A 20,749-nucleotide genomic window follows, 5' to 3' on the forward strand; every position below is an offset into this window, starting at 1 on the left:
TGCCAATCAGCCTGGAACAATCTAAATGGTTTCCCTCCCATCTACACAGGGGCTGACACCAGGCCGTGTGAACCGTAATAAAGTCCCTTACACGGTACACACACTCACACACAAGCGCCAAGCTGCCAGATGCCCCTTCTAATCTGAACGCAGCTGGGACAGCTGAGATTCCCTGACCTCAGGCAGGACATGGGCTCTGGGTCCAGCCAGGCGGCAGGGGGCGGGGGGAGGGGCACTGGCCTTTCTGATTAAAGGAGACAGCGGCCTAGCACCAAAGGTTATGACTCCCAAACACAGGTCCACGGCCAGTTTCCGGGTCCACAGGAATTCAGAAATGCAATCTTTTTGAGGACTGTCCTCTAGTCTGAGATCACACCTACTCTACTTTTCTGGGACCAAAATATCTTTTCTTTTAGGAAATGCCAACCACATTAGATGGTAGGTGGACTTTTAAAGTTTTTGCTTCTTTCTTGTTTTCCTTCCTTTCTTTAAAATGGACACATGTAACAACATCACACATTGCCGACCCTAGAACAGTCCTTCCTTTTTCGAAACCAGTCTGTGAAATCCCAATGGGACTGAGGTCACTTTCAGTCCTCTGCTCTGTCACAGCACTTCCAGGAGTCCGTGACTGGATGACCTCTAAGACTAGCGCCCTTATAAGAAGAGACGCCAGAGAGCCCCCCTCCCTTCCCCAGCCCCCCACCCCCCACCCGTGCGCTGAGGGAAGGCCACAGTGAGAAGGCAGCAGTCTGCGAGCCCCAGTGAGAGCCCTCACTAGAAGCCGAATCAGCCAGAGCCTCAGGCTTGGACTTTTCAGCCTCCAGAACTGTGGGAAAACAAACTTCTGTTGTTGAAGCCACGCAGTCTAAGCCCAAGATGACCAATATACTTGTGATGACCTCGCTTCCTGTCCATGCTTCCGTCTCCCCATCTGTAAACGCGAAAGGGTACCATTCGGAGGCTAATACCACCCTAATACCAACTAAAGACATCATTTAAGAAAAATACTACAGATCAGTATCTCTCATGAGTCTGACGCAAAAATTCTTCAACAACCAAATGCAGAAACATATAAAGATCACCTGCCATCACCAAGTAGGCTTTAGTCCAGGAATGCTGGGTTAGATTAAAATCCAAAGGTCAATTAACACAATACATTATACCAATAAAATAAAGGGCAAAAAACAAACAATCATCTCAATAGACATTGAAAAAGCATTTTAAAATATTTAACATTTAATTATGAAAAACACCACTCAAACTAGGAATGGAAGGGAACCTCCCCAGCCTGACAAGGGGTGTCTGTGATAAAACTGCCAGTGGCAGCCCCCTGAAGGCCAGGCACAGGAGGGGGACGCCTGCTCTTCGCGCTGCTATTCAGCACTGCAGTGAGAGGTCGTGCTACAGCACTTAGACAAGAAAATTAAATAAAAGGCACCTGGACTGGAGAGGAAGTAATAAAACTATCTCTGTTTGTAGGTGACATGAACATGTATGTAGAAAATTCTAAGGAATTCACTAAAACAAACAAGCATTAGAACTAACAAACAAGTTTAACAAGGTTGCAAGATAGAAGGTTAATATACAAATAGCAGTTGTGTTTCTTTACCATAGCAACACACATGCTAAAAAGTGAAATAAGGAAGTCAATTCTATTTATAATAGCATAAATGTAGTAAAATGGGAATAAAGTTAACAAAAGAAGCACAAAACTTACACTCTGGGAACAGTAATATAAATAACACCCCGTAAGAAATTAAAGAAGGCCTAAATAAATGGAAAACATCTCATGTTCAAGAATCAAAAAAGTAACGGTTGCTAAGACGGCAATTCTCCCCAAACCGACTGACACATTCAAGGCAACCCCGATCAAAATCTGGGCGGGCCTCCCTGCAGAGTCTGCCCAGGGTGGTGCCTGACCGGGAGCCCGCTAGAGGTCCCGCCCTGCAGTATCAGAGCCTCAGAAGCGGGGCCCAGCGGCAGGCATTTTAATGAGCTTCCAGGCGACCCTGATGACCCTGACGCTGACTCGGGTAGGGGCCCTGCTTAGAGGATGTGGTGTTTCTCAACCTTGACTGTACATTGGCATCACCGAGGGAATTTTTTTTTTTAAAGATCCATACTCTGGCTCCCCAGCAGACCAACTAAATCAGACTCTGGGGATGGAGCTCAGGCACGGTATTTCTAAAGCTCCCAGGTGAACTGATTACGCAGCCAGGATGAGAAGGACTGCGTTAGAAGGGTTCTCGGGCTCCTCTGTTTTTCAGCCTCTTGTGAGTTTGGCCCAAATTCAGATCACTGGGGCCACCTGGTGGTCACACTGAGAAGTAACTCTACATTTTGTTTTGGTACCACCAGCCTGCAGAAGCCACTACCACCAACCATCCTTACTGGCTCTGCTTCCTCCTCTCTCATTAAAACACCCACCACCCCAAAGGCAGCAAGGGCATCCACTGCTGAACACAGCCCCAACCACACCACCCTCCCCTCCGCAATGCCAACAGGGTTAGAGCCAATTTACGCATCCAACCTCGTCTCTGACAGGTTCTGACACAACCGTATTGGTAAACACCAAAGCACCTTCACTGCCTCTGAACTTACTTTGCACCCTTGAAGTGCCTTCCCCAGCTCTCATTATATTGGGATTGTTCAAGGTGAACTCTGTGAAACGGCTCCTCTCTCCCCTTGGTGCTCCTGCTCCACCCTCTGGGGGTTGCAGAGCTCAGAGAGGGGAGGGCCTGGCAGCTGTGGGGGTTGGGGCGGGGTGTGGTGGGATACAAGAATGCCTAAAGGCACTTAAGAACTAGCAGAGTTGGAAAGGACAGGGGGAGCTCTGACAGAGTGTGGCCAGTGCAGGGTGGGGACCTCTGACGCTTTGAAGCAGGGCTGAAGACCCCTTTCAACCACTGGAGCCTCCAGCTACAGAGGGAACTGGAAGCTTCAGTTCTGCACCCTCTGTCTCCCCTGAAAGCCAGTGGAGTTCGGGCTCTTAGCTCACGGCTGCCACCTGGTGGCAGCCTGCCATACCACTGCAAAACCCCCAAAAAATAGGAGTACAATCTAGCTGGAGCCTTGGGGGAAAGTTAGTCAGTCCATCTTCCAAAGTTCAGCAAAGTCCGTTTTCTGAAACTCCTTAACCACTCCCCACCTCCACATTTGGCAGCTCTTCCAACTGACCTCTGACCTTGAGCAGAGCCTGACCCCAGGCACCCTGCATCCAGCCAAGCAACCCCCAGTGCCCCAGTCACAGAATGGGCCATGACCCCTGAGTAGAGGTTGGCCTGGATCAGCCATTTCACCAAGGTGTGCGGGGTGCAGGCGGAGCAGGGCCGCCACAGACGCTGTCCTTGGGACTGCTGGCCAGCGGCAGACAACACAGGCTGGCACTGGGGGACGCCCACTCACTTCAGGAGCAATCTTCGTGAAACTTACAACCCCCCACAGCTGCCCCTTCCCGCTCCAGAGCCCACTCTGCCCCGGCCACCCTCCGAGTTTCCTGGGCCAGCGAAGAGCAGAATTGGGCAGGTCAGCACACCCCACACACAGGCCAGAGGCCACAAGGCCCGGTGCCCAGGGCTGCCTGGCAGGTTACGTGACTGGGCTGGGGGCCATGCATGACAGAGTGCTGGGGGCCGGGCCAACAAGGGGACACAGTTTTTCTACATAGGCCTAAAATCTGAATCTTCACATGAAATCTGGACTTTTTGGAAACCTCCAGTCCCTGAGCAGTATCAGCTATTAACCTCTATCCTGCCGGCTACCAAACAGCCCTCTCCAGGACTGCAGAGGGCCCGGCCACCACCTGACTCTCGCCAGGCCCCCGGTCCCCACACCAGGAACTGGAGGGCTGGCGCCTGGCACCACAGGGAACCAGGGCATCCTGGCCAGGCTCCCAAGGCCACAGCAGCTGCAGAGTACTCTGGGCAGCGCCCCTGCACACACCCCACCAGGTGCTCTGGAGTTGGGCCGGGGCATTGGGTCCAGGCACGATCCACTTCAGGGATCGCCTCCACTTGCAAAAGGTAAAGAAGTGACCAAGAGCCCATGAGGTCCCCAGGGAGCCCTAGCCACCTCGCACCCACAGCAGCATACCCTGGGCTGCGCACTCGGGCTCAGGGTGGGGCTCACCTGGCGGTAGGTGCAGATAATGATCTCCCGCAGGTGGTAGTGCATGGGCGTCATGGTCTCACTGACTGTGTCCAGCGCCGCGTCCACCTCCTTCTTCACTCGGTGCCCGTCGGGCAGCAGCTGTACCACCTTCATCACCACCTGGGGCCAGAGGAGGGGGCTGAGCAGAGAGAAAACCAAAGTGGGCAGGTGGGGCCTCCTGCCCCTACCACAGGCTCTCTCCACGCCAGGGGCCACCCTGGCCCCGAGGCCCAGGCGCTGACCACGGAGCCCCGCCTGTCCCTGGTTCTCAGACGGGATGGGCACAAGGGGCTCCTGGGCGTCTCTGAGGCCAGGGCTCCCAAGGCGCTTGTTTTTCTAAGCAGTTGAACCCTTGCTTCAAACAAACCCATATCCAGACTCTAATCTACAAAAGGGTTTTTCGGTGTAACGTGCTGGTGGGTAGGGCAGGGTACAGGACAAGCCTGTGCTGGGGCCCAGCTGGCTCTGCTTGTACCCCACCACAGCCACCAGGCCCTGCGGGGACACCCGGCTATAGGGAACCCCTCATGGACACCCCTCATCTGATGTAACCCCGTTACTCCTAGGAAGGCCGCTCCACAGGGCACACTCTTCCCTCCAGCTGTCCCTCCCAGCACCTCCCCTGTGGATCTCCCTGCCCCGTAAATCTGTCAGCCTGGCACTGTCCGCACCCGGCCAGCACCAATCCAGCCCCCAGCACCTCTCATCCCACTGTGGCAGCCCCGCCTGCTCCCTGGAGCCAGAGAGGGCTTATGAGACTATAAATGGGAGCCTGTCCCACCTGTGGGCTCCGCAGCTTCGATCCGTCCAGGGCTCCCCTGCACTCGCACTCCCCAGATCGGCAAGGCCCCTGACCCGCCTGCCTGCCTACCTCACACGTAACCCTCCTCACAGCACGTTGCCTTCGTGGAGCCCCTCGGTGCACCCCCATCACGCCCCACACTCGAGACACCTGCTCCTGCGCCCACTTGTTCCGCACCCTCGCCCCCCCAGACCAGGAGCTCCCTGACCCCTGAGAGCGAGGCCTCTCCCTCTAGGAGGGCCCCGGGGCAGCTGCTAACCTTGAAGGAAAGGACAGAAACCTGACCCGACTCTTCCTCCACCTGCCCACTGCTGGCACACAGGCCCATCGTCCCACCTCCATGACTGGGCCCCGCCTCCAGCTTTCTCAGAAAGGACAGGCCCAGGGCTGGCAGGTCCAGGGATGGAGCTGCAGCCAGGACTGGGAGGGGAGGACCCATAGCCTGGGAGGACTCTGCTCACCTGGCCCGGGCTGCAGGGAGAGGCCCAGCCCCTACCCCGGTCCGGGCTCCGGGTCAGCACACTGCTTGGGGAGTGCACAGCATGGGCGGGTCCTCAAGGGCACAGGTCGGGAGTGGGTCCCACTCGGAGCTCCCCCAGCAGAAACTCAGTGCACAGAACTCCTAGCCTCTATCCTAAATTGTTGTTCCCCATGAATTCTCCACCTCCTTGGCTGTCACCACCACCGGCCAGAAAGCCAAGGTCATCCTGGGTGCTTCTTTGCCCCAAGACCTCCCGAAGAGAACTAGTTTTTCCTGCTTGTCCCAAAGCCCCTCCTCACTCAGGCCCTGCCTCTCCTCTCCACCGCCTCCTCCAGGCAACCGGCCCTCCAGAATGAGAGTCTGATCATGACTTCTCTGCCTCCCTGCTAGCCTCAAGGGCAAGGTCAAACACATAATGTGGCCCTCCAGGGTCCTCACAATCAAGGTTCCCCCCACTGCAGCCCAGTTTCTTTCGTTCTTGCTAATCACAGCCTTAAACAGCTCCTGGCCTTTTTAGACTCCGTCTTCTGCACACTTGATCTCCTCTGCACACTACTCCTCTCACCCAGCGAACTCAGTCAACTTTCTAAAACACACTCTAATGTAACCTCCTCCGTGAAGTCCTCCTGGGCTTCCCCTGCTGCACCCTCAGCCCTCAGAACCCATGTCTATCCCAGCCCTCTTCGCATTCTATTAGAACCACCCCACGGGATTGTGGGCAAACTAATTGCAAAGGAAACCGGTCTAGACAGGAGAGTCCAGGGCTGGGCATGCTCACCATCTTGGGATGGGTGAGGACAGGGGTAGAGGGGCATCTCAGGGTCAAATGATGTGATTTTGGAACATAGGCTCTGAGGTCCACCACATGGCTTGCACCCCAGCCCCATCCTCTCTCACACGGCTCTAGGGTGACAAGCCTAGCTCCCTTGCCTCGGTTTCCTCATCTGTCAACTGGGAGTAGCAAAGGCACCTACTGTAACTCTTGGGGGCTACGGAGGGTGAAGAAGCGAGTGCACACGGAGCCCCTAGCAAACTGCCGGGGGTGCACAGAGAGACTTCTGAGTATCACGTCTGAGGGATGCATGAAGACTAAGGATTCGACTTGGAAATAAGCCCTGGCATATGGTCAAATGCTTTTTCTAATCCTCACCCAAGGATATATTCATTAATCACAGAGAGACAGAAAGGCGGAGAGAGAGAGGAAACACTGATGTGGGAGAGCATTCACTGGTCAGTTGCCTCTCATACATGCCCGGAGCAGGGGTCCAACCCGCAGCCTCCTGGTGCTCAGGGCGGCGCGCCAGCCAGCTGAGCCGCCTGGCCGGGGCCGGGCATGTGGTTCTGACACGGATGCAAGACCACTCAGTGGGGAAAGGACATTCTTTTCAACAAACGGTGCTGAGAAAACTGGATATCACATGCAAAAGAATGAACTTGAACCCTTACCTTCACCATATACAAAAATTAACTCAAAATGGCTCAAAGATCTAAATATAAGAGCTAAAACTATAAAATTCTTAGAAGAAAACACAGACGAAAACCTTCACGACACTGCATCTGACAATGACTTCTTGGATATGACACATAAGGATAGGCAACAAAAGAAAAGATGGACAAACTGAACATCAAAATTTAAAGCTTTTGCAATAAAAAGAGAGCACCATCAACAGTGTAGAAAGGCAACCCACGCTCATCTGCCAGGGCCCCAGAGCCAAGTGCCCGGGCCTCGCTCTGCCCATCTGTGAAATGGCAACAAAGGCACCACTGTGATGAGATGGGAGAGGCTATGGCACTGAGAGCTCTGAAAGCCACCCCCCAGCCCTGCCCGCAACACTCCCCCTTGCCCTCTCCCAGGGTGTCCCCCAGGTGTCCCCCAGGGACCCCACAGGCATGCTCACCTCAAACTCCCCCTTGGTGAATTTGGCGTCAGGCACACTCACGAGTTCCTCCTCCACCACGTCGGGGAAGCCCTGAGGGGGGACGGGAGCTGGGGCGGGGAGCGCTCCCACCCCGGCTGCGCCTCTCCCTCCCGCCGGGAGCCCCTTGCCAGGGATCGGCCCACCCTGCCACTGGCCCTCTGCCCAGGACCTCGGGGTGCACCAGGCACCATCTCTGCTCCCACACCCTCCTGGCAGAGCCAGCATCCCTAGGGACCAAGTGCTCCCCCCAGGCAGGCCGCCCCCCCCACATACACGAGGGGCCTCCCGCACATACTCGGATATGCCAGAAGGCGAGCACAGCCACCACCATGGCCGTCGTGGTCCGGCCCTGGCCGCTGAGACAGCTGAACACGAAGCCGGTGCCGGGGTCCTTGGCCAGGGCGGCCTGCAGGACTCCCAGTAGCTGGTCGAAATCCTGTGTGGGGAGACCAGTCCGTTCGAGGTGGCCCAGCCCCAAAGGCAGTGCTCACCCCGTGCCAGGCTCTGTCAGGCTCACAGCCCACACACACATTCAACTCACCGCCGTGCACATGAGACCAGGTGCGCACAACCAGCCCCTCGTACCGCACAGTCCTCGCCCCGGGACAGGGCCTGACCCTTGAACTGACACACGCACAGTCCTAGGGCTCCTGGTGCCTGCCGTGTGCCAGGCAGGACGTGCACATGTGCATGCACTTCGACGTGCTGTGTCCCCGGCCTTCACGGACCCCCTGCTCTACTGTCCACCTAAGATGGACCCAACCCAAGTCTCAGCTTATGGGCAGAGTCTAGACTCAAGGGCTCACTGCAGTGCATGGCCACCAGGGGGTGAAAAACTGCAAACAACCGGAGCACAGAGGACAGGGTGACAGGAAATCCAAGCCCATCACCACCTGTCACAGGGAGCCTGTCATAGGCCCGGGGCGCACCACACTGACCCGCAGGGACACAGCACCCAAACGACTGCTGTGTCACACAGGTGCACGGACCCTCACACGATACATACTAGGTACATACCACAGACGTCCACAGACGTGTGCACACCAACACCCTGCGCCACACGCAGCATCCCACACACCCTCCCCCAAGCCCCATGCACACTCCATGGCGCACAGCTCTACGAAAGACACTCTGCACACCTGTGCCCAGTAAAGACGAGATGTCCAACACAGGCCCCACTAAAATGCACACCCCCCCCACACACACACACACTCCCGACGGCACCCACACCACTGCAGACAGTCCCCAACAGACACACACACCACAAACAGCAGGGACACTCTCGCCCCGACACACCTACAACACATAATGGACACACGTGTACACACGCAGGCAAATACTGAGCTTGAAAGGGATGCAAATAAACCCACCTGGGCCAAACGTAAAACCTTGTGGACCGGGGCCCTCCCAGCCCTCAGCAGAGCCGTGCCCACAGCCAAGGCCCAGGCCAGACGGGGGGGCTGCCCTCCCTCCCCAGAGGCTTTGCCTCCCTGGCCCCTCACCTCCTCGCGGGGTGCACAGAAGTCTGGCACAGGGATACGGTGGTAGGTGAGGCCGGGGTGGGCCCCGCTGAGCTGGCTGAAGACCTCCTGCATGGTGAGGCACGTCTGGAACCTGTGGGTCCGTGGGCCCTCCGCGCCTGGGGGAGGCACACTCAGGTGGGCCTTCAGCTGGGTCTCCAGGTCCTAGGGGAAGGTGGGCGGAGCACCACTGAAGCAGCCCTGAAGGACCAGAGCCTGCCACATCCAGGACCAGCCCTGGCTCCCAGACCCATGCCTGCCCCTTCCCAAGCCTCGCAGGACACACACCAGACCCAGCATTGGGCAAGGGACGTGGCAGGGGTCCCGAGTCATCCACCCCTGACACTGCTCCTCCCGGGGGCCTTGGTTTCCCCATCTGTACGACACGAACACAAGACCTCCTAAAGACCCCCCAGGCCAAGTCCCCAGGCCTTCGCAGGCGTGCTGGGGTGTGCAGGAGGCAGGGGGCCTCACCTCCAGTCGGTCAGCGGTCCCGGGCGGCGCAGGCCCCCACAGGCTGTGGGTGCGCCCGTCACACTCCAGCACAGCCTCCTCCCTCAGGTTGACCCACATGACCTGCTGCAGCTTCCTCTTGGCGTCGGTCAGGTAGGCCAGGATGCTCCCCAGGGCCTGGTGGGGCAGCAGGGGGTCAGCAAAGTGCTCAACCCTCCCCTCCCGCCGCCCGGCAAGGGGGCCCCTTCCTGCTGGGGTGGTCACCTTGGCGCTAGGCTGGGCCGTGCCATAGATGGGCATCCGGGACACCCGCCGGAAGTTGGCCACATCCATCTCTCTGATAGTGCTGAGTGCGTCGAGGGAAATGAGATCATCTGCACCCTGTGGGGAGAGCAGCAGCCCCCGGGAGGTCATCAGGACCAGCCCCAGGGGACAACGAAAGGGCGAGACCGGCAGGTCGCACTCAGATCTCCAGCAGGGCCCCAGTGAGAGGACGGCCGACGGTGCCCACTTTCAGATAAGGGAGCTGAGGCTCCAGGATGAGAAGCCAGCGACAAAGACTCTACAATTAGGGCTCCTGACTCCCTGCCCAGAGCACTTCAGTGTGAAATGCAGGAGAGGGGACTAGACCAGTGGCCAAAGCTGCACCTGCTTCTTCGGCCTGAAAATGGCCCCATTACACTCACAAGAAGACTCTGCCACCCCAGAGGCTATCTCCCCTCTGCCTCGTGTGAGGCAGTGCCTAACCGACCCCACAGGGGTTAAGGGCCAGTGCCCACACGTCACACTTCCCCAGCCAGCCAGCCAGCCACACTCACCAGGCAGCCCTTGGCGATGAGGTCCCCTGGGGCCAGGGGCCCAGCTGAGCTCAGGGTCACAGGCAGGCGGTACAGCTCAGGGTGGGCACAGAGCCAGCGGCTGAAACTGAGGGCAAAGGCCAGCGGGTACTGCAGCCCGAGGCAGAGAGACGGGAGCTCAGGGGCGCAGGGCCACCCTGCTCTCTCCCTGCCTGCCCCAGGGTGGGGGAGCCCCAGGAGGCATCCAAGATGGCCCAGGGCACGGGTGAGAGGGTAGGGAGCAAGGACCAGGACGTCCAAAGCAAGATCTTTCTGGGCACCGATGTCCTAGCTAAGGGTACAGAGATGGGGCAGGGGCCAGGGGAGAGCGGTAGGGCCTCCCTTTGCCTGAACTACTCAGGTATACCCCCCCAACCCCACCACCATCTGGGTCTCTCCTTCTTCTGAAACCAACACAGGTGTCCCACTCTGCTCCCCAGTTCCGCAGAGGTCCTTGTTGACCCCATGCCTGTCACTGTGGTGGGGAGACTGGAGGGGCCCCAGGGGAAGGGGCATGAGTCCACTCACCCCCAGGCCCCACCTGCTCATGCAGATAGTAGTTAAAGAGGATCAGGTAGAAGTATCGCTCCAGGCTCCGCAGCGCCCTCTGCCGGACACTGTGCTGGCTGCTGCTTCCCTGAGAGGAGCGGGTGGGGAGGTCAAGACTGGGCAACCCCGGCCACACAGTCCCCATCCCGGGAAGGGCAGGAGTTAAGCCTCAGAAATCCCCAGAAGACGATCTACCTCTCCCTTCTTAACACAGTTCTACCCATTTGCAGCAGGTAACCCGTGGCACAGCGACAGCAATGGGGACTACAGCAGGTTCTACAGTTCTCGGTGCAGGGCCCGCCTCGCTCATGGGCTCTGAGCCTCGACACAGGCTGCGGCGCCCGGTACGCTCCAGCGCCACCCACCGGGCAGGACGCACACTCACCGTCTGTGTTGAAGCAGCAAATGTATCAGCGCCCTCCCCTGAGCCAGAGGCCCTCACCCCCTGAGCCTGTGGCCCTCCCTGTGAGAAAACAAAAAGACCCTCCCGACAGCGCCCCAGAGGGCCACAATCAGCACCCTTGCTCTACAGAGGGGAACCCGAGCTTCAGAGAAATGAAGTGGCCGCTCAAAGCCACACAGTGGGGTCCCCAAACACGGGTTCGAACCCCAGCCCAGCTCCTCTGGCTGAGGGTTTGTCAGAGAGGGTACTGGATTGGTCCCCGGAGTCCCTCTCTTGGCCTTCAGATATCGGGGTTCTCCTGCTGGGTCGGTAAACCCTGTGCAGGGCAAGGGAGGTGGGCGCAAGCCGAAAGAAAGTTCATGCCCTTTGATGAAGCTTAATTCCAACTTTGGGAATCTAGGCCAGAGGCCAGTAAACTTTCATTTCTATAAAAGGCCAAACGGTGAGTACTCTAGATTTGTGGGCCGCCCAGCGTCTGTTTCAACTCCGCCGCTGCAGCGTGAGACAGCCCGGGACAGTACGCAACGGACCAGCGACACTGCAGCAGGGTGCAGCCAAGCGGGGGGCCCCAGATAGGGATTTGGAATGGGGTCCAGAACTCAAGATGTCCAGAAAATGTCAGAAAAATATATAGGATGTCCTCACCCCTCCTCCCCACAGGTGTGAGTTGAGGGGACACAGGGAGCAGAACCATGCCAGAGCTATTTGGTACAGCCACAGCTTTGCAGCTATCCTCTGGCATGGTCATTTAACATATCTATAACCTTTAACTGGTTTCATAGATATGTTAAATAGCTGTGGCCCTGCTTTGAGCCAGGGGGATGGAAGTGACTTCCACCCAAGACATAACTGGGAGGCAACCCCCCCTCGTTACAGAACCTGCATGAGAACTTGGAGATGATTGGCTCCACGCCACGGGGCCACGCCTGCCCAGACTCATGATGGCAGCCCAGTAAAGCTGGAAGAATACAGGAATGCTGGCAGGTGTAACTGAGTGTGGGAGGAGTTGGAAATGGGGCTGCAGAGGAAGCTTGGCACTGGGATTTAAACCCAGGCACGGCAGCCATGTGAGGGGAGAATCATGAGGCTTTGGCAGAGTAGGGACCCCACAGCTTTGGCGAGAGTGAGGACCACGTGGCTTTGGGGTGCTCCCTTTTGCTATGTGGCTTAGGAAGCAGGAGAGGCTTTGCCTGGAAGAAAAGGGGTGAAAGAACTCTTGCTAGTGAGCCATGAGAAGGTGCCACATGGCTTTGGATTAACTGGAGATCATGGTGGCGACACAGCTGATGATGCCAGCAGCCTGAATCACAGACTTCTACTTCTTTTCCAGAGACACGGTACCCCGGACTGAGTAAAGGGGGAAGGAAGGAAGGACTGTGTGCATCTGTGGGTATTCTAAAGGACTTTAGTATTTTAATGAAGACATTAAGTCACTACTCTAAGTCTGTATAGTTTTAAATAAACATTTCCTTTCCTTTTCACAAATCTCTGGCATTGAGAGATGTCCTTCCTCTGGCAGCGGGCACAGAGAACCTAGTGGGGGGTCATTTCAGTAGCAGTACATCATACAGCGCCCCCTTGGGCCTGTTCTGTAGCAACACCACATCCCGATAGAGCTGACTGACCCACGGAAGCAGGGGTGGCTGGGCCAGGCCCGCGGGCCGCAGAGTGCCAGCCCCTAATCTAGACCATGGTGAAAATTCCTAAATTCCAGAAAAGTCTCATTTTCACGAAGGTGCTTAACGCGAAAGTGTTTACACTGGCACGGAACTGCAAGCGACAGCCGCCTGACCAGAGGGGCCCATGAATAAGCCATGGCAGGCGGCAGCCAGGACACCTGCTCCGCGTCAGGCCCCTTCCGGGTGCCTTGTGGACCTCCTCCAACCTTCTCTCCACAGCAGCCCTTCGGGGTCACTGTCGTCGGTGGCCCCGGGCTGCAGGTGGGGACACTGGAGGCACAGAGCAGCTCCGCGGCCGCCCACAGCCACTGCTGCCTGTGGCAGGGCCAGGGCCGGAGCCTGGGCCGTCGCACTCTGGACCCATCAGGCCGATGGTGGCTGAATCTGGCCGTGACCTTACGCTACGCAGCCGGGAAAATCCTCGGTACGACAGCCAGGTGCGAAAGGGGACAAACACAGAACAAAGGGAGCAGGACGCGCGCCCCGGGCCGGGCGGCCGACTCAAGAACATCCGGGACTCGAGCAGTGAAGGGAGCTGGCCCGAAATGCCCGCGGCAGCTACACCGGGATGAGGAGGACCAGTTTCCTTCTCCCACTTCTCACTTTCCATCATACAATATTGCTTTTCAAAGATGGTTTTAAAGTGTTAAAACATAAAAAGGCTCTGCAGGCTTTACATTCCTTCCGCAGACCTCCCCCCAGGGTGTGGGGACCGGCCTGCTGAGACAGCCCAGAGCCCACCGGCTTCCGCAGGCGGCGGGCTGGACCAAACCCGGCCTTCCCGAAGGGACGCCCTGGGCGGGCAGGTGTGGGGGCCAGGGGCAGTCTGGGAAGTATCTGGATCCGGAGGCCCCCAGCACCCCGCCAGCAGCTCCTTCCTCCATCCTGTTTATCCTGCAGCCAGGGGGCCTGGTCAGGGAAAGTAAACTTCCCCTCTTCCTCCGTCCGTGCTGCCTGCACACGCAGCTCCCCTCCTCCCCTTCCTCTGAGAGCCGCACTGCTAATGGGAGGAGAAGCCCCCAGGAAAGTCGGTCTGAAGGAGACCAGGCAACAGGCCTAACGAAACGAGGCTGCAGGTTCCTCCTGATGATGCAGGTGCTCTTGGCGCCTCACCTGGGCTGGGCTCCCCGGCCGGACGCGCGCCAGCTTCCTCTGGTTTTCCAGCACCACTTCCTTGAGGTCGTACAACTCGGCACAGGCAGTGATGGCTCTGTCCACCTGGTGCCAGGGACCAGGGACGCGGGGGCAGGAGGAGCAGAGCCCAGGAAAGGTGGTGGGGGGTAGAAAAGAAGAGAAGAGGTAAAGAGAACGGCTGGCCGAGAATGAGAGCAGGGCTCGTCAGGGGTGGAGCAGATGCCACCCTGAGTGGAGGGAATGCCCAGCACTTTGCCCAGCCCCTGCTCACCTCCTCCACCATCTTCCTCCCCTGGGGCACCACGCAGAGAAAGCTCTGGACCACCTGGAGCTGCTCCAGGGGCAAAGGCTTGGTCTTCGCAGGGACAGCCCTGGCAAGGAAGGGGGCGGGAGCATAATCAGCACTCTAGGTGGCCCCGCTGTGGACACTCTCCCATTTATCCGGCCACTGACAGGCACCTGACTACGGGCTCCAGGTCTGCCTTTCAAATCAGGCAGCGGGGAGCAAGGGGCACTTTTCCCCCGAAAGGTCAAGTGACTTTCTCCAGGTCACCCTGCAAGTCTGTGGTAAACCGGGAAATGAACCCCCAGATGCCCAACTTTCAGCTCTGGCTCCGAGCTCCCACTGTGTCGCTGGCACACTGGGGCAGTCCCTCGGGGCACCGGGCCCCACACCACTCACTCTGGCCTGGAGGCAGCCCCGCTGTGGTGAAAGAGGACAAGGGTGCCCAGGACCATGCCCAGGTTGGTCCTGCCCACGCCTGTCTGGCAGCTGAAGAGGAGAGCAGGGGCAGGCCCGTGGGAGTCTCGAAGCGGCAGCAGGCTGGGGGTCTCCTGGGGAAGGAGCGCAAGTATCAGCTGGCGGCATGACCCAGAAACCCCTCAGCTGAGGAGCAACTGGGGAGGGGGGTCACGACACAGCCCGCCCCCACCCCACAGTCTACAGCAAGGTGGGGCCAGACAGGCAGTTCAGCCTCTCTTGCCCAAATCCACAGCCCGATCCACTCCACCCGCCCCAGGAGCCCAGGCCCGGCCCCTCCCCAGGCCCTGGGGCAACAGAGGCACTGGCTCTGGACATAAGAACTACTCAGAGGGACAGGGCCAAGGCCACATCTAACGCGCCCCGTGAGACGTGAGACGCAGCTTAAACGAGGCAGCCTCCTGAAGGGGCCGAGCGAGCACCACGGCCAGGACTCGGGAAGTAACAGCAGAAGAGCCCGGAGGCTAACATTTCAGCTCCAGTGAGGAAACGAGGCACTTGAGGCCTGGAGGGATCGGACGTGCCCGAGACCACACGGCAAGTTAGCAGCCCGGGCACCCCAAGTCCGGTCCTCCAGACGGCCGGCGCTGGGCTCCGTCCGTGGGAGTGTAGAGACACACGCCCCAAACGGGACACCTGGACACACACAGCCCATACATGCAGACGTGCACACACACAACCCCTCACACACAGGCACACATCCCCAACATACTGGACTCCCCACACAACACAGAATGAGGGCTCCTTCTGAGGAAATCCAGAGGCCAAGCCCACCCTGAGCATCTCCACGGAGTCAGGGCCTATACACAGGCCCACCCTCCAGGCCCTTGCTCCCCCTCCCCCGCACTTACCCGGATGACACTGACAAAGGCATCAAACTGGGATTCCAGGGGGGCCCCCTGCTCTGGCAGGGGCAGGCGGTGGTACCTGCCCGGTGAGGGGAGCAGCCCATCAGCCAGGCCACATACCCTGGGCATCCCTCCACCCCTGCGCCCCACCTGCAGCTGGTGAGACTGAGGCCACAGCTGGAGAGCAGGCCCCGAGATCACCACACCCTGCACCCTGGGGTCCCGCTTGGGACTGGCCCTCAGTACCTGTAGGTGGGCTGCAGGAACAGGGGCCGCTTGTACACCCCCTCGGTCACGTGCACATCGTCCTCGCCCCGGATGGCCACGGCATGGGGCTCCCCCTGCAGGTCCTCGGTGTTGTGGTACACGTGGTACGTGTTCTCGCTCAGCTGGGCAAAGTCGTGGATCTGTGTGGACGTGTGGGGGCCAGAGGGCCATGGCAGGCCATCAGGTCCCTCCCGGTCTTCCCAGCTGAGCTCCGGAGTGACGGGCCACACGGAGGCGATGGAAAAGTTGCTTTTCCCCCAGAGGGAACTACATGGCCGAGGGTGCTGTCTATGACTGGTGTCCTAAAGGCAGCCACCTACGCCTTGGGGTAGGGTCGGAAGGCTCTGCCCGGTGGGTAGCGGGAGGCAGCTAAGCCGCCAGACTGAAGAATGGGGCTAGACTCCGTCAGCTGGGAGCTGGAGAGGAGGCCAGGAAGGGAGGTGGGGAGATGACCAGGGGCCACAGCGGCCTCGGTTCCTGTCCATAGAAGTCCTGGAGGGCACTGTGACCCCATTATTTATACACCTTTGTGGTGTGTCAGCAGCCTCAGAGACCTTGACAAATCATGAACGGTGGAGCACAGAGGAACCTCAGACACCAACAGAGGCCACAAGGGCCGTGACTCCCCCAGGCCTCACAGTTCACGGGGGCTGGACTTCACTCTCAGACTCTTAGCCTAGTGTCCTTTTCACCCCCAAGACCTCCTTCCATGCAGGGTGCTGAGTGTGGAGGGGAGAGGCAGGGTGGGAAAGGGGCAGAGGCAAGCAGTGCTGGGAACAAGCAGTCCGTCCCCTGGCTGCCCGTGAGCTGGCCTCGTCACCAGCCACTGGCCCACGCAGGGCAGGGAAGTGGGTGAGTAGGGGCCAGCGAGAGCACAGCTGAGCTGTGGGCTGGGGTCTCAACTCAGCTGCCCGAGGCCTACCAGGGAGGAGGCCCCCACCCACCCCAGGGGCCCTCACCTCTCTCCGGATAGCCAGCTCTAAGCTCTCCGCCTGGACCCCAGGCCCGAGGCCCTGCAGGTTCTCGTGCAGGCTCTGCTTGTCCCGAGGCGTGTACGACACAAAGTCCTCGTCAGCCCGCAGGAACAGCACGGGCTCCTCCCGCACGCAGAAGATGACGCACTCCTGCCGGAGCCCAAGGAGGGACGGCGCCATCACCACCTCAGGGCACGGACTCCCAGCCGCTGCTCCTGCCCCAAGCTCGCTGTCCCCCCTCCTCACAGGCTCGCCACCCCACCCCATCCCTGAGACCCGGATCCTGCCCCAGAATCAAAGCGCAGACCCAACGCCACCTGCTCCGGACACCCTCCCTTGGGCCAATAGTCCTTCATCTGCACCTCATGACCCCCCTCCATAGCAACACTGCCTGGGAACACATCCTTCCCCCGCAACTGGGTTACAGGTTCCTCACGGGGAACCATCTCCTGCGTGCTTTCACGTCTCCGCCATCCCTAGTGCAGAGCCCTGGGTAAATCAGCACTTGGTAACTCATCAGAAATGAAGGCCCATGACCACAATGCAATCGATCATTCACTGTGCGTCGTGCAGACAGAGGGAGAGGTGTGGGCAGGCCCCACCCAGAGGAACCGGCAGTCACACTGGGAGAGGGGATCTGCCCGCACCCCACTCGGGTCACTCAGCAACTCTCTGTCTCAACCCCAGGTCAAATGTCTGGTCTGCATGCCTACAGGGAGCCCACCATGAGCCTGCAATCACAGTGGGCACTCGGCCTCCGTCCTGCAGGCAAACCCCCCCTCGACTACAGGCAGGGGAGGAGGGGCATTGAAAGCCAGCACTTAGAATGCGGATGTCTGGGCTTGGGTCCTGGGACACACTCACGAGCTGTTACCTCCCCTCTCTGAATCCAGGTTTCCTCCTCTGTGAAATGCGAGAGTAACTGCCCCACACACACACAGGGTTGAGGTGAGCCTGTAAGGGTCAGCTGCCATCATCACCCAGTGGCTCTCTCGCTGTGGCACCTTCCGTCATCCCCACTTCCTCTCAGGAGGTTCTTGGAGTGGGGGGTGAGAGGGACTCTGACCTCGAGACTCCCGTGTCCACACAGGACAATGCAATAACATTGGCCCAGAATTTCCAACCATGCTGACCACAAAGACCACCTTGGTATTCAAGGCCTGGCAGGGTTTGGCCAAGGTCGCCAGCCACGCTCCCGATCACGTGGCCAAGGACCGTCCAAAGCCCATGAAGTTGCCTCTTCTCGGGCCCCCTTTCCCCGGATCTGAGGGGCTGGCCCCAGCCTGAGAAGTGGCCATGCTCACCTTGTGTCCATCCTTCTGGAGTTTCTGGAGGGCTTGCCGGAACCCTGAGAGGCTGGGCTGTCCCATGCCAAACACAGCGAGCTCGCCCCGCGCTTGCCGGAAGTTGGGGGCCCCACAGCTCCGCAGAGTACCCAGCAGGTCCATCTTCTCAGCAACATCCCGCACCAAGAAGTAGCGTCCCTGGCAGTGGGAGAGCCACAGGGGGCCACTGAGATGACTCCGGGACATCTCCTACAGGCAGTGCTCTGTCCCAGGCCCCAGGCGATGGGGATCGGGGAAACTGGGGTAGGGGACATGGTCCTCGAGTTGTCTGCACGCTCACAGAACAAACAGACAAAACACGTGATCATCTATGATCCCAGGAAGGGGATCACAGAGTGAGAAGAAAGAAAAGACAGCCCCTTCGGCGTGGGAATCTGAGAATGCTTCACGTAGGTGTTGGCATCTGAGCCAGGCGCTAAAGAAGGACAGTGGGGAAAGGTACTCCAGGGCAGGAAACCGAAGCTGGCTCTGGGGTGGGCCCGCAGCTCGCTGGGGGAAGGGTATGGAGAAAGGCCAGAGCCAGGAGTCCCAGCTGGGGTGGCAGGAGTCAGCTAGGGAGACTGCACCTGCCCCTTCCCGGGGTCCTGCAGTCCGGAGGACGGGCAGGTCTCTCCCCTCCCCAATGGGGGTGAAGATGCCATGACTACAGAGAAAGGAGGAAAATGGTACTTGGGGCCAGGGGCAAGTAGGGAGAACCAGAAGAATTCATTCCTGGGCACAAAGAAACCCTGTGGTCGTCCCCTCTACCTCCCTGAGCGCCCGCACTGCTGACAGGTGAGTGGGACCAGTTCTTCCAGACGCCAGAAGCTCTCAGCTACCCTTTCAGTGAGTACAGTTTGTCATCATCATTCACTGCCACTCGTTCACTGTTTACTGGGGACCTACAACACGCCCACGCACCGTTCTGAGGGACAGGGCTACAGCAGCGAACGAGAGAGATGAAAAGTCATCTGTCCTTGTGGGCTTTACTTTCTAGGGGGTATTCAAGCCCAGAGAAAGAGAGAGAGAGAGAGAGAGAGAGAGCGCTAAGCCAGACAAGTTCTGAAACTTCGAAAGAGAAGGGGAGGGAGGCCCCCAGCCTGGGGAAGCAGTCTGGGACCTGGGGCCCTTCTGCCCTCGTCTACATTCCCCCTGGGGCTCCGAGAGACGGGGTATCAGCAGGCTGGGGTCAGGCAAGGGAAGGATGGAGAGAAGAACAGGGGCTCCCCTGGGCAGGAGGAACGGGCCCCAGAAAACCAGGAGGTGAGAGGAAGAGGGACTGGGACCAGAGGAGGGGATGAGGTGGTGAAAACAGAGAAGGGGGCAGGGGGAAAAAGACAAGATTAGGAAGGAAACCCATAAGAAGGGAGGACAGGAGGAGTGGACAGAGGCTGGAAGGGGGAGGGAAGGGCAGGGCCCAACTCACCTGCACCAGGTAGTGCTCAGGGGTGGCATCCGAGAGCCGGCCCAGCGTGTAATGGGCCTTGAGCAACTCATCATGGATCTGGAACTCCTCCTTGCAGTTGTACCTAATGGGGCAGATGGACACCAAATCAGGCAACCTCCATGGCCCGGGTCCACTCCATCCTCACCAGACCTCACAGCAGGGCCACCCCACCCCGACCCAAGTGATTGAACCCCTCTGTGGCAGAGACAGCCCATTATACCATAATATCCACTCTGCCCCTTGTCAGCAACAGAACCCTGGAATGGGAACTGGGCCATCCATATGAAGACTACATTCCCCAGCCTTCCTTATAACTAGTGTGGTCACGTGATTAAATGCTGGCCAACGGGGTGTGAGGAGCGGTGATTGGTACAACTTCTGGGCCATTCTCTCAAAGGGAAGGTGTGGGTCTTCCACTTTGCTCTCCTCCTCCTTGGCTAGCATCTGGAAGTGAGGGCAGGATGCCCCTGTTGGAGACGGCAGGGCAGCAAGAGAGGAGGAGCCTGGCTGATCAGGGAGCCCCATGCATCTCCAGGACTCCTGTGTGAGAGCAGCTCCTGTCTCGAAGAAGGCTTCTGTTCCGGAGCTACCTCGGTCCTGGATGGTCCCCTCCGTCAGACTGTCTCTGGGAACAACCTCCACACCGACCATCCCACAGCACAGGGAGGTGGTTCAGGACACGGGCTTTGGGGCTGTGCGCCCTGAGCATTAACCCACCTCCGCTGCATCACGACCCCGTGACTTTGGAGTTACTCCCTCCCCGGAGCTCCGCTTCCGTGACCCCCACCTCCTAGGGCTGCTCTGAGAAATCAGCGCATTCCTGAATGCGCCTGTTTAGCCCAGTGCCTCGGGCACAACGAGCGTTTACTAATAAAACTATTGTTACTACTGGTAGTTCTACCTCCACAGAGGGCCATTTCAAAAATTCCCCACAGGTACAAAGCCAGGTTTCTGCAGACGCCACATGAGGTCTGTGCCCTCGAGACACAAAAAGCACCTGTGCTGCTGATAGTAATCCGAGGAAGACACAGCCCCAGGGGGCGGGGGGTGGGGCACCAGGAGAGGAGTCCAGAGACTCGGGTCCTGCTGCCGGTTCCGCCCCCTCTCACCACAGCACCCGCGGTGGGCAGCTCTCTCTGCCTCCCCAAACTGCGTATCCAAGTCACTGTTCACATCTTATCTGAAAGGTATTATCAGATC

The 20,749-nt window shown here is 58.7% G+C and overlaps 1 protein-coding gene across 6 annotated transcripts in view; it reads right to left on the minus strand.

Annotated features, from left to right (window-relative positions):
* The window catches only part of PALD1 (phosphatase domain containing paladin 1), a 68,278-nt gene that overhangs the window by 13,367 nt on the left and 34,162 nt on the right, over positions 1-20,749 (minus strand). For all 6 annotated transcript variants that reach the window (XM_045842278.1, XM_045842273.1, XM_045842272.1 and 3 more), the window contains 16 exons: positions 19,529-19,631; positions 18,082-18,261; positions 16,763-16,927; positions 15,783-15,943; positions 15,540-15,615; positions 14,611-14,762; positions 14,200-14,299; positions 13,908-14,012; positions 10,705-10,800; positions 10,146-10,274; positions 9,592-9,708; positions 9,349-9,504; positions 8,857-9,039; positions 7,650-7,790; positions 7,334-7,405; positions 4,132-4,272 (listed from right to left, as the gene is read on the minus strand). In XM_045842278.1, coding sequence (XP_045698234.1) covers positions 4,132-4,272; positions 7,334-7,405; positions 7,650-7,790; positions 8,857-9,039; positions 9,349-9,504; positions 9,592-9,708; positions 10,146-10,274; positions 10,705-10,800; positions 13,908-14,012; positions 14,200-14,299; positions 14,611-14,762; positions 15,540-15,615; positions 15,783-15,943; positions 16,763-16,927; positions 18,082-18,261; positions 19,529-19,631 — 2,077 coding nt within the window. The remainder of the gene's footprint in view (positions 1-4,131; positions 4,273-7,333; positions 7,406-7,649; positions 7,791-8,856; positions 9,040-9,348; positions 9,505-9,591; positions 9,709-10,145; positions 10,275-10,704; positions 10,801-13,907; positions 14,013-14,199; positions 14,300-14,610; positions 14,763-15,539; positions 15,616-15,782; positions 15,944-16,762; positions 16,928-18,081; positions 18,262-19,528; positions 19,632-20,749) is intronic.

The sequence above is a fragment of the Phyllostomus hastatus genome, unplaced genomic scaffold (assembly GCF_019186645.2).
Source record: "Phyllostomus hastatus isolate PE091 unplaced genomic scaffold, TTU_PhHast_1.1 phas_contig_38, whole genome shotgun sequence".
NCBI lineage: Eukaryota > Metazoa > Chordata > Mammalia > Chiroptera > Phyllostomidae > Phyllostomus > Phyllostomus hastatus.